The sequence below is a fragment of the Octodon degus genome, unplaced genomic scaffold (assembly GCF_000260255.1).
Source record: "Octodon degus isolate 3935 unplaced genomic scaffold, OctDeg1.0 scaffold00022, whole genome shotgun sequence".
NCBI lineage: Eukaryota > Metazoa > Chordata > Mammalia > Rodentia > Octodontidae > Octodon > Octodon degus.
The window spans coordinates 4,527,356-4,541,313 of NW_004524598.1; the positions used below are offsets into that span (position 1 = coordinate 4,527,356).

General features: G+C 36.6%; 1 protein-coding gene across 3 annotated transcripts in view; it reads left to right on the forward strand.

Annotated features, from left to right (window-relative positions):
- Epha7 (EPH receptor A7) overlaps positions 1 to 3,325 on the forward strand; it is a 171,843-nt gene extending 168,518 nt beyond the window's left edge. For all 3 annotated transcript variants that reach the window (XM_004628194.2, XM_004628195.2, XM_004628196.2), the window contains exon 17: positions 1,879 to 3,325. In XM_004628194.2, coding sequence (XP_004628251.1) covers positions 1,879 to 1,993 — 115 coding nt within the window. In that variant the 3' untranslated portion in view covers positions 1,994 to 3,325. The remainder of the gene's footprint in view (positions 1 to 1,878) is intronic.
- Positions 3,326 to 13,958: the final 10,633 nt, after the last annotated feature.

A 13,958-nucleotide genomic window follows, 5' to 3' on the forward strand; every position in this document is an offset into this window, starting at 1 on the left:
CTCTCTCTCTCTCTCTCTCTCTCCCCCACTCTTTCTTTCTTTTTCTTACTTATGTTTTTGGAGACACACTCTCACTTTGTAGTAAGACTGACCTTGAGCTCACTGTGTAGCCCCAGCTGCCCTGAAGCTCACAGCAATCCTACTGTCTCAGCCTCCCTTGAGACATAATTCAGGCTGTTTTAAACTTTGAAACCTCCAGTGTTGTGATTGCAGGTGTGCACCACCACACCTGGCTGTGAAGAATTATTTATGTTCTGACATGAGGAGTGTTTCACATTTCTTATACAAAAATGAAACCAGCAATCAAATACTCTTCCTGGTATACTTTAGGAAAGGGTGTGTGCATGAATTTAAGCAGGTACATATTCTCTTATTTTGTTTTATTCAAATCTATGTCTGGGTGAAAATAGTATATTTATAACCAAATCCTCACAGTAATCTGCAAAACTATACTTTCTAAAGTTCCTGTTGTAAAACACTATCATGTTATAATGTTTTAGCTCCTTGTAAATAGCCAAACTCAACCTTTCTGGCTATTAGAAAAGGCACAATTACATAGATATTATAAACATATTTTAAATTTAACATTAAACATAAAATGCTTTTAAACTGTTTTCCCTAGCTATAGTAAAATAAGTGAACTGAAGTACACAATAATAATGTGCTTAGAATTATCAACATGGTAATTAAACTCAGTATAAAGTTTTTGATCAGCCAGGTGTGTTGGACCCCACATACTGTATTCCCACATACTCAGAAAAAGAAAGTAAGAAGATTCTAAAATGAAGGTCAGTCTCACCAACTTAATGAAATTGTCTCAAAATTTAAAAAAGTATTATGTTGAGCTGTAGGGGACTCAGGTCAACAATGTATGACATTGACAGTGAAGTGGAAGACCCAATACTATTATGGACTACTGAACGCATTTAGAATATTTTGCTGAGTTTACACACCTATAATATTTAAATGATGGAACTTAACAAAAAAAAAAGGGGATACAGATGAATGTCCATTTTGTATCTGTGTACTCAAAGTGTTTAGGATAGATATATAGTTACATTCTCTTAATGAATAGAAGGATTTCTTCTAATAATGTTTGTAAATTGGATATCATATCCACATCTTATACAGCAATTAAGCACTAGGAAGAATGTATGCAGTGTGTTAATTATTGAAACTGTCCTACCAATTTAATTTGAAACTGTCTCATTGCTATTTGTTTCTCAATATAATTATGGAAAAATAAATAAATAAATAAATAAAATAAGTAAAAACTACAAAGGGCTGGGGATGGTGCTCAGTAGTATAGCACTTGCTTAGTATATACAAAGTGTTTGTAATTTTTTTTTTTTTTTTTTTTGCGAAACCAGGGATTGAACTCAGGCCCTTGCACTTCCCACAGAAGTGCTTATTCTACTGAGCCATCTCCCTGGTCTCCCCTTACACAAAGTGTTTGAGTCTGTGATAGCATCTTTCTACTGCGTCCCAGCGAGTATTTTCATTCACACTATACCCTATTTTTCCAATTAAAAATCATACACCCAGCTAGATTCAAAAGTAGATTTCCAATAACATTTCCTAATCATATAAGTTAATAATAATTGTAAAGCTTTTCATACTATTGCATATATATATATATATATATATATATATATATATATATATAATTTCAGAGCACTTCAGAAGTAACCTCCATGGCAAGTTTGAGAGCTTCAAAGAATGTAGATGATGCAGGTTGCTAATGGTCATCTCTGTAGAGCTATGTTAGATGCCAAGAACTATGAAAGACACCAGAATGGCTCATTAAGTGTGTGATGATAGTTAGAACTTGTGAATTCTTTGTAAGGTATCTAATAAAAATCTACTTGTCTCTTTCAGAGATGTGATGAGTTTAGGGATCACACTGGTTGGCCATCAAAAGAAGATCATGAGCAGCATTCAGACTATGAGAGCGCAGATGCTCCATCTACATGGGACTGGCATTCAAGTGTGATGAGTGTTTCTCCCTTAGGAGGGAGTTGATAGAATTCAAGAGAACAGTACTGGCCTTCAGTATCCGCACAGAATGCTGCTAGAAGACAGTTGGTGTCCTGGCTCCTTCCAAAAGGAGAGACAGTGTGAGAAGCACCTACAGACTTGAACTCCTAAGTGCCACCAGATTATATAAAAAGGGAATTTTAGGATCCACCACTGGTGGCCAGGAAAACAGCAGTGACAATAAACAAAGTACTACCTGAAAAACATCCAAACACCTTGAGCTCTCTAACCTCCTTTTTATCATATAGACTTTTTAAAATGTACATAAAGAATCTAAGAAAGAATATATTTGTCAAATAAAATCATGATCTTATTGTTAATGAAATATTTTACTTAAATATGTGATTTCAGGCTATTCTTTTTTAAAATCATTTGTGTTTATTCCTCATAAGGACTTTGTTTTAGAAAGTTGTTTATACCTTTGAACCTTTTTAGTGTTAAATTTATGACACCTTACTACACTGGGTACCTTTGAAAGAATCTCAAAACAAAAATGGACAAAAAAAATAGCATGAATAAGATATATCTTTGTCATAATATTGGTATCCTTTTTGTGCCATTTGATTCCGTTTAATCAGTGCTGTTTTGATATTGTTTGCTAATTGGCAGGTAGTCCAGAAAATGTAAGTTGCCAAGAGCGCTGATATTTTTTAAAAATAAATTTTTTGTAAAAAAAAAAAAATCAGACAACACACTAACTTTTCAATAAAAAAAGCAATAATGATCCATAAATACTCTAAGGCACTTTTAACAGATTGTTTATAGAGTGACTTTACTAGACAGAATTTAATTAATAGAATTCAAATTTTAGGTTCATGACTATATTTAAAAAAGATAAGGCACTTCATCTGAAGAATGCCGGTGAAATCAAGTCTCTGGAAGCAAGAACTATCCAGAATTATCTAAAGTTTCTTCTGAGCATAGACAGATTTTTCAGTCTTGTAACATTAAGCAATTTAAGAGAAATAGTGGACATATATTTTATATTCTTGCTGTTGAAGTGCAGTCCAAATATACAAGGAAAATTAAAAAAAAAAAAAAAAAACTAAGTTTTATACAAGAACTCTGGAGCATGACTAAAGGGGCAGTTCCCAGTTTTCACCATCTGAAAACAAATCTGCTGCATAGAATATATCATTGCAGTTAAAACAAAACAACACAAAAAGTCTTTTCTTTGTGAACACTGATGCGAGAAACCTGTTAAATGAAAGAACTCTTTTTATCCTGGAAGGAAGAGGCTAAGGATCTGGCTTTTTTAAAATAATAATAAAAAACTTTATTTATTGAACCATATTATTTGATTACTGTGTTAGAATTTCATAAGCAATAATTAAATGTGTCTTTATAGATATTTCAGGAATGTATACATATTGTGAGTAAACGCTTTCAAAAGTTATAGAAATCATGAACTACCCCAGAATTGAACTGTTTTACTTCCAAAGAAAATCGGGCTGTTTATAATGATTTTACTAGAGAAAGATCCCAGGGATCGGGCAGAATTGGTCTTGTTTGATAATGTGGACATCCACAAACAAACAGCAGAAACAAAAATCTGTAAATGTTCCTTTGTAAAACTTGTAAATTTTATTTATACTGTCTTGTTTTGTACACACATTTCTCTGTAGTGGGCTCTGAGTACATTGAAAATGCACTATATTTTTCTATTTTACTTGCAGAGCATCACAAAAGAACAGGTATTTTCAGTGCTACATTATGTGTTGTTCCCACATTTAGGACCAAAGATGGCTATAGAAAAACTCAAATGGATTGCTTCCCAAACCCCTCCCCACCCTCTTTTTTTTTTCCTTTTAAGTCACTGTACAGTGTTACTTTAATTTATTTTTGATTGACTAGAAAATCATTTTAATTTCACTAAAATGTTTTTTGTCCCTAAGGAAAAATTATCTGTAAAAATAATTTTAATTAGCATAATACAGTCACCTAGACACTTCCATTTGTAATCTTTGTAATAGACTGTAAATATATTTTTGAAACTATAACACAATGTGGTTGAGGGTTATTTTTCAGTGTCCGCAGTGTATCCAAGTGTTTATACGAAGTACAGCACTTTACAATCCTAATCAGTAGCATTGGCCTTTGTGAGAATGAGTGAAAGAGTTTGAGTGAGTGTTCTTAATTCCGTTTGGATTCCAGACTCACTAATAATGAAGTTCTTTTCTCGTTCATAGCTTAAGGTGCTTATTTTTTCTATTAAAATTAAATTAACAAAAAGCCATTCTAGAACTAGAAGACATAGTATGGTACATGCAAACGGTGTCTTTCCTGCTTTTTTCTAGCACTAGATTTATAGTTGAGTCGTCTTTCTTGAGTAGAAGGGCAGAATAAAAGGTTTTTTTGAGTTTTTTTCAAAAATAACTTTTTCCTTCAGCAATATACCTCATCTGCCTTAAATTTTTTACAGCTCTTTACAGGGAAAGGGGAGAAGGGATGGGAAAGACACACAGCACAACAGGAAGTGTATGACTGCATCACTATCTCTCATTCGTAGGTTTCTTTTCCCAAGCGACATTATGGTTTTGAAGTATGTGTATGTGGAACAAGACAATAGGAAAAAAAGAATTAACATTGTAATGCTGATTGTAATACTCTCTTCCAGAAAGAGATAAGATGGTATAATGATAAGAATGTACAACTTGCACCTTGAAATCTTTTTTTTTTTTTTTGATAAATTAGTGCTCAGGGGAGGAAAAGCAAAGAAAATGAACGTCAAAAGTGGAATTCCAAAATTATGAAATTGCAAAAGGAAACGGCCTCTTTGCTTTAATAGAGCCACCTTTTATAAAATGCTGTCTTCAGTCTTGACCTGTATTTTGCATTCAGTACTGAAATAAAAGTAACTTTTATTACACCCAAATCTAACATTTTCTCAGCAGTTGACCTGGGCCTTGTTTACAAGAACTGGTGGTTTATGCTTGTCAGAGCACTATTCGTTGAACCATATTGTATACTTATGTAATCTACATTAGCTAGGACTGTTTAGGACTATATTTTAATTGCTCCTCTTCTCTGTGTTTTAAAGACAATTAAAATGGTGTGACTCACCTCTCTTCTTTTATTTAGGCAATGCTGATATTCTCCCTTCTGTTTCCTGAGTGGCTGGCAGCTGCGCTACTCACTGATGTGCATGTTCAAATAAATTACTGATGTGTATTTTTTTGCTCTATGTGGAGAAATCATGGGGAACGTGGGGCGAGCTATGCTTTTTGTTGGTTGAATTTGTCCCTCCTTGCCTAAGAATTACTACAGGGGTCATCCTTTTATAAGGACAAACTGCTTTTGAACAGTGTCTTCAATGTACCAAGCACAAATAACTCTTTCTTCAACATGAATCATAAGTCTCTTTTTACCAGCTTAAAATAATAAACAAGTCTATTAGACAATGTAAAGAAAATCCTGTCTCTAATCATTGGCTAATTCCTTTATGTCCCTTGCACACTGTTTCTTTTCTTTCTTTCTCTTTTTTCTTACACAATAACATGAGAGGAGATCAAGTTTTATTGAAATATTCCAGTGGTATGATCACAATATTATAAAAATATCCCTAGCCTCCCCGTGTCCTTTTGCACACTGATTTACTTCCCTTCCACTGTCATTATTCCTGACTATGAAAACTATGTCTTTAAGGACCTCTCACTGTTGAAAATGTTATTTTAACTGTTTCCTTTTCTCCCTGAAATTAATACTACTTGATTATAGCCAAAATATTTGCCTATGAAAGAAAATATTTTGCTTCTGGACACTACCAGGCATTAAACACTTGCTATAACAGGGTAACTTGGAGAATATTTGTACTTAGACTGCTGGGGAAAGCAAACCCAGAGCAAATGGGAATAGTGAAAAATCTGGTCGTATGATTCAGTTGTGTAAAGTGAGCACTGACTTGGTGATCACTTCAACTTGCCCCTGAGATGAAGAATACCGCACCAGGGCTGTCTCAGCCTCTACTAATAGGAATCTCATGCAGGTTTCAAGAAAATGATAACAATAGCAGAAAAGTGCCAAATGAAGGGCTAGCACATTTGGAAGCTGGCTGAACTAACTTTCAAACATAACCTTGAAATCGAAGCCTGTTCCTGCCTGTTCTTGACATAAATGCAAATGAATAATATAGTGATCAAAGATGCAAGGTACAAATGAGGAAAAGGAAAGAAGCAGCACTCAACATTGTCTGTAATTGTGTGCTGCAGTAATTGCAGGATTTGGGACACTACAGGATAACCCCCAAATTATGAAACTATCTCTTAGAGTACTAGATCTATAAGCAGTACAAGACTACCCTATCTTAGCAGTTTTTTCCTCCAAAACTAAAAAGTTATTATCTAAAAATACCCAACATCTACTAAGAAAAACATGTTTTAACACTTAGGGTATCAGTAACCATTTTTTCCTTGATGCGCTGATCTCTTTGTCTTATATCCTTAAATGCAATGCAAACTCAATATCAGTTTTGAAGAAAGGTTTTGAAAGTGAGGCATTCAAAGGAAAGAGGTGATTGAGTTTCTGAAAACAAAGAGCATAACTATAGACATTCAGTGATAAAAGACCATGCATGGCACTTGGCAGACCTTCAAGGTATTCTGAAGACAGCAGCATCCTCTGGCCTGGGGTCACTGTCCCTGTCACAGGCCCCACCTCCTGTGCTCTCTCCTGTGATGCATCTCTGCATAGCTTGAAAGACTTGGGCAGGAAAATAAAATATATTTCAAGATGTTTCTGTGAATCTCATTAGAGTTAAATGCTCTCAGTGTTTTTTTTTTTCAAGTTCAGTGATTGAATATAATTAAATCTGTAATTAAACAATAAAAAACCTCTTCTGACTGACCTTGAGGTTAAAATAAATATAATTAATTGATCCAATTTAATTGGGCCTATTGCACAGTTTAAGTAGCGACAAGCAGTCATGCTAGTCTAGTATATTTTAAGTAGGTAATAGAAGAAGAGATTCCTTAGGTGCTGAACAGCAGCAGGTATTCCTAAATTTGATAATTGGACAAAGTTACAAATAACTGCAATCTACAATGAACGCTCTGAACAACAAAGTTCCACCAGTCATAAACTGTTCTTGTTAGTTCACATTAGTTAAATATGTCCCTGAGATTTTTTCCCTTGACTCCTACATTTGTTCTCCTTAGAAAAAAGACAGAGACAGAGGCAGAGACAGAGAAAGAGACAGAGACAGAGACAGAGACAGAGGCATAGAGAGACAGAGAAAGTCAGAAAGACAGAGAAAGAAAGACAGAGACAGAAAGTACAAGATATTTTTCATTGTGTGTTTAATCTTAGCTCTTGAAAACACTCAGAGAGAGCAGCAGACACATTTATTTTCAGTAAGACTGGCCTGGTTTAGAAAAAGACATGCAATACACCAGCCTGACCATTCTCTACATAAGCAAACTAAATGCAATGAGTGCCTGGACAACAAACTCTAAGGAAACGCATCCAGAAAATAAGCTACATGTGAAGAACTGATATTCATATAAATCAAGTGCTTTTAAGAACTTTCAAAATCTATAGAAATGAGGTAAACTCAAGCATGCTTTTAAAATGTGAAATGAATTTGCAGATACTTATTGCACTGATGGCGTAGATTCCAGAGCAAATTACAAGAAGAAGCTCTAAGTTTACCCTGATATCCCTTTGTCAATATGCTAGAGATATGCACTGTTTATATTAAGAGCCAGGCAAAACAGAAGGCTAAGAGGTACTCTTAGGAAAAAATCCGCGCCTTCCTTCAGCTCCAACCATTGCAGGGGCATGTCTGGGGTTTCTGGAGATCCGTTGGTGAGACCTCCTCGCAATTCCATATTTTCACTCACACCCTCACCAGTTGCATCTGCAGCTCTATTCCCGTGCATCAAAGCTCAGAGTCATGGAAACAGCAGTGGCCCGACACTACACACCATCTTGACTTTACAGAAGAAATGAGCATGGGGTAATGCTGCAGGTCTTGTAGTGTCCCACATAACAAAGAGGTGCCGTGGAGCCCTCAGAATAAGGTGTAATGAGCCCAAACCACCAAAAATCACGTAATGTTATCTTTTTTTTTTTTTTTTTTTTTTTTCTGAGACAGGGTCTTGCTATGTATCCAAGATAGTCTTGAATTCACTAGGGGCTCAGACTGGCCTCTAAGACGTGGCAGTTCTCCTGCTTCCACCTCCTGAGTGCTGGGATTGCAGGTGTGTGCTTCTGCGCCTGGATCTATCCTTCATGTTCATAGTTTGAATAGGGACAAATAATACTGTACTGAAAAAAGAGTTGAATTTTAGGAGATCTTGTAACTCATATGGAAAAAACATTTTAATTGTACAAGCACTGAACAATGCTTGGCAATTTTAGCCAGAGGAAGGTTGTGCAGAAAATGAAGATAGTGAAGTCCAGCAATGATCACTGAAATACAAAATAATTCTTCCTTTCTGAACTGGGGCAACAGAATATACCCCTGTGTTTCCACAGGTGTGCTCCCTTTTGTCACATGCTCCCTCACGCTCTTCTAAGTGGAACAAATTCTCCTCCTCCAGATGCAACTCAAAAGTTACTTCCTCTAGATTGTCATACCATCGAGAGCCAGGATGAATTCTCTTTTCTACGCTTTGCTTGCAGTCAATGCTGTGATTATCCTACCCTGTTCCGTCAGATTGTGTGTGTGTTGCTCTTCCACCAGACCAAGTACTCACAGAGGGCACAAACCAAAGGAAATTCTTTGTTTTATGTCCTTTGGGACTCAGTGGTTTCCATCACTCATTAGACTATAAATATTTTAGAATCCTTCAAGTGTAAATTAGTTTAACTTTCTTAAAATATATCGAGGATCCGCTGCTCTGACAGATGCGTGGGGGCAGTGAAGGTGACAATGAGATGGGTACGGAGGGAGAAAACAGCTTCAGAGCTCAGATGGATGCCCCTGTGATAGGCTGGGACAGCAGGAATGCCTGAGGAGAGAGATGCAGGGGCGAGGTGGCAGGAACCGAGTAGCGCACAAGGCCAGGTGTTCTGTTTGCAGGCTGTTGGAAGGAGTGGGACATCTCATTGACTGTAAATATCTCGGTAAGATTAAAGGACTTGAAATCAAATGGGAGAAATTAGACCTGATGGAAAAAGCAATAAAAATATTATTTACCAGTATTACATTTGACAGGGCAAAGATAAGATGAGAATGTTTTGAAAGAAACGGTAATATGCAGAAGTGATTTGTGACTTTCCTTCTTAAGCATGGGTTTATGTTCTAACTTAAGAAATACACCTAGGCAAGGGAAAGCACTTTCTCTTCTTGTGTGATGAAAAGGCCTTAGTTTCCATTCTTAAAATCACAGTACATTAATGACTATAGAAGAAAGGTAAAAATATAAGACGGTAGAACATTGTGAGTCAGCCTGTGATTCTATCAGCACTTGTTGATTCCTTGACACTTGGCATGATAGGCAAACTATGATGCCCAGTTTTCTCGCCCACCAGTTTACTTTTGGGGTTTTTGTTTAGTTACTTTATGAGGAATGTATAATATGAAACAGACAGATGAGCTTTAAATAGTGTAAAGTTGATGGGCATCCAGGTGGTTTCCAGGATTTAGCTATAACTAACGTGGGTGCACATATATCACTGTAGTATGAGGTTTTCAGTTATTCTGGAAAAATATCCAGGAGGGGCATAGCTGGCTTGAATAGGATCTCAACCCTAGCTTTTGAAGGAATCTCCACACTTATTTCTACAATGGTTGTATCAGTCTGCACTCTACCAACAGTGCAGAAGTGTTCCTTTTTCTCCACAGCCTGAAGAATGGCTAAAGATGCGGGTATCTTTACACAATAGAGTATTATTCAGCTATACAAAGCGATACGTTTGAGTCTTTTGTCAGCAAATGGATGCAACTAGAGAACATACTCTTAAGTGAAATAAATCAGACCCAGATGTGGAAACATCGTATGGTTGGCCTCCTTAGTGTGAGAACCTGAAAGAGAAAAATGGAATCTGAGTCGTACAATAGATACAGGGAAAAGGGAATAAACTTATTCAAAAAGAAAGAGTTATTGAAATGAGGAGAAGGACAGGAGAGAGTGGGGGAAAGAGATTTATCTGTGTGTGTAAGCAGGATGGTTTGGACTACTGTACTGTGCATATTTGCTGGTCTATGGAAAGGACAAGATAATGCTTAATTTGTTTCATCTCCTTTTTTCAATTGTTTGTACTTTTTCTCTTCTTAATTTCTTGTATATTTCTTTTTTTTCCTTCCAATATTATATGCATAAATCTGGTAGTGTGAATAACTGGTTGGAAGACAACACTATGTATTGCAACCAATACTGTGAAATTTATATTACTTTGTTAAGTGAAATTATGTGTCAATTGTAAGGTTTTTCTGTTTTAATTCTAAGTTTTACTCTCTTTAAAAAATAAAAAAGTTAAAAAATAGTGTAAGGTAAACTTAATATAATTCTCTTTGAAAAGCTTTTATCTCTTGCCAACTGCTTTCTCATGTTTCAGTTTAGTTTCATAAGTTCTAATATATGGGTATATGAGAAAGATGGATGCTTTTATATTTATTAATGACTTTAGTATTTTCTCACTATTTATGTAGGCAAGGACATTTTTTAACTGCACAGTGGCTTCTTAAGCTTCATTATTTGGGCTCTATGTAGCCCAGAAATCTGGAGGAACCCTGTACACTCTGCTTTGTTTTGCTTCAGTGGCTTTCTGCCCAGTACCAGCTCAAATTCAAGGTTTTTCTTCTTAGCAATTGAAACTCCCCATGATCTAGCAGCTTGTAACTTGCCAGGTTTCTTAATCTCATGAACTGTAATTCGTGTCACCCACTTTCCAAACTACACAGTATTCATCTCCTCTGTGGTTGACCTGGCATTTCTTGACCGTCATGACTCCTGCCTGTTGGCCTCTGGGTTATGGCAGGGGCGTTATTCAGCATTCCTGGAGTTATCTGAATTTAACAACTCTCACTTCTGCATGAATAAATTATGTTTGCTTGTTCAGTAGTGCTCCAGAGTATAGTATATTTTGATTTCCCTATTTTAATCTTGTTTATATGAATATCTAATTATGCTTGCTTGGTTTACCGCTGTGCAGAATGTAAGGTGAGGTTGTTATTAATAGCTGGTTCATCTTGAAATGTCAGCCATAGGACTAGAGCTGAACATTTAGAGTTGAAACAAGGTGACTGAGGTTAAGTCAGTTTTGCTCTTAGGCTCTGTATAATTCTAAAGATTTATAACTTGGTTGTAAATATTCACATCTGACTCAAACATGGCAAGATTTTTCTGATTTTTCTCATTGGATCATGCTTTAAAATTATACAGGATAACTGGAACATTTTCAGCTTTTTTAAAAACATGATTTGATTTTTAAGTGGTTCATTCCATTTAAAAAATAGATCATTACTATTAATATATTTAAGATAGGTAGAAATATGTATATGTATGCACAAGTAGCAGTACTTTAAAACTATTCAAAAATACTGTGACTCTACAGTGAACACATTTCCTACTCTCTTCACAGTTCTTATAATACATGGCATACTGCATTATTATTTGCATTTTGTTGTTTCTTAAAAATCATACAAATCTGGATCCCAAACCTCTCACTCTTGGTTTCCAAGTTAGCAGCACTTCTTTCTAAATTTAGCTTCACAAAATCTGATGACAAAAGGTGAGGGTAGTCTGTTTTTTCATTTCCAAAGTAAATGAGTGAAATTGCAACTTTTACAGGAGTTCAAGATACGGCAAACAAGAGCCAGCCAAATAGCTCGGTGGATTAAACACCTGCTTAGGCACAGGCAGCAGCCGGGGTTTGATCACCAGGGTGTGCCCTGCTGGCCCTGCCCTCAGGGTGGTGATTGAGACTGGGTGTGGTGGTGCATGCCTGTTTTCCTAGCTCCTTGGGAGGCTAAATACAGGTGGATCACTACGAGTCCAATTTGCCTAGTGAGACCCTATAGACCTTTACAAAAAAAAAGCAAGACGGCTCATATCTCTGGGGTCTAAGTGCCTGCTTAAGCAAGCACAGAAATCAGGGACCAGGGTTCGATTCCCAGTTTCACATGCTGCACTAGCCCTGCCCCCACTTACGCTGATGCCGTAAGCCTGTCATCCCAGCGCTGAGGAGGCTGAAAACAGGAGGATTATTATGAATATGAGCTGCGCAGAGACCCTGTACCAAAACAAACAAACAAACAAACAAAAATCTAACAAATAAGATTCCTTTTTCCCTACTCAGATATAACAAACTTGAGAAAGTTAGGTAACTACCATTATGTAAGCTCAATCGGACGAAAAGGTAGTAAAGGTAGTAATACTGTGAAGAAAGTAAGAAGTGCTTTTTTGTTGGTTTTCGAATTTTAGCTCTACTAATTACTAGCAGATCAGTTGCACCACCACATTTCACTGCTTTGTTCCCCAATGTGAAATGAGGACAATGAATTGTAACTGTTTCATGAGATAGTTGTTAGAATTAAATAAATCTTAAAAAATGTGAAGTGCTTCAGAGAGTTCCTGGCTATTGTTATTTCCATCAAAAATCTCAATGACTAAAGATTCCACAGTATTTGTTAGGTAAATAGGCCAGAGCATATCTGGGAATATTTTTCATTTAACCATACAGAAAGATTCACTGACAGCAAACTAAGGATGAAATATTTTTAAGTTCCTGAACACTATGTTTATGAAAGTATAAATGATAACAAATAGAGCACCCAAAAGGTAGTTATAAGAGAATTTTTGAAAGAAAACAACAAGGTATGTGAGCACACTAATATCAAGAGCTAAGGACAAGGCCTAGAGGAGGCAGAAGAAAATCTGAACAGGCACTGCCTTAGGTCGCAGGAAACCAGTTAGTTTAATTTCTGTCCATCAGGTGCACATGACTGCATGCACAGAGGAAAGAGATGCAAGTCAGTGAGCTGAAAACTTGGTCACTCCCTCACCACGGCTTGGGAAACCTCTCAGATCTCTTGAAGCTGTGTCTTCACCAGTCAAATGGGACTAAAGGCACTGTTTCAAAGAGCGGCCTACAGCAAGAATGTTGAGACACCTTAACATACTTTACAATTTAGCACAGTTCGGTCTCTCCCAGCTACGCACACAAGGACTTAACTGGACATCCGGAGCTAGTGTGCTGTTCCTTCAGTCCACCAGAATCAGTCCTGGGGTAGAAGCACTTGCAGCGCTTTTCATTTGTAAAAGACCTCCCCAATTCCTTCTTCTTTTTTTAATTTCTATTGTATTTTGGATTTCTCATTTAAGAGAAACTATTCAATATGGAAAAAGGAATGAGAGATGAAAATAGGGAGAAAAAAATTATTTAAAAAAGAATCAAAGAAAAAGTAGAAATAGAGCTTTATCTGATGGGAGGAGGGTGGAGTTGGAAGGTTCAGGGAGAGATGGGAGAGAAATGGGACAAACAATAATTAAGAGGTGTTGCATACATGTACAAAGTTCTCAGAATATGATCCCTGGCACCTCAAGTCATGCCAACCCCGCCCCAGGGTGGGCTGAAAAGATGATTGAGACTGGGCGTGGTGCGCGTGCCCGAAATTCTAGTGCTTGGGAGGCTGAAAGCAGGAGGATCACTATGAGTCCGATCTACATAGTGAGACTCTGTAGGCCCTGTACTAAATATATATTTTTAAAAATCCCAGAATAAATGTAGTGCAGTCATGTACTAATTAAATTGAAAAACTAAATAAAAAAGTTTCAAAAAAATGAAATGAAGGGGCCGGGGAGATGGCTCAGAAGAATAAGCGCATTCCTGGTAAGCGCAAGGGTCTGAGTTCAATCCCTGGTTCTGAAAAGAAGAAAGAAGGAGAAGAAGGAGAAGAAGGAGAAGAAGAAAGAAGAAGAAGAAGAAGAAGAAGAAGAAGAAGAAGAAGAAGAAGAAGAAGAAGAAGAAGAAGAAGA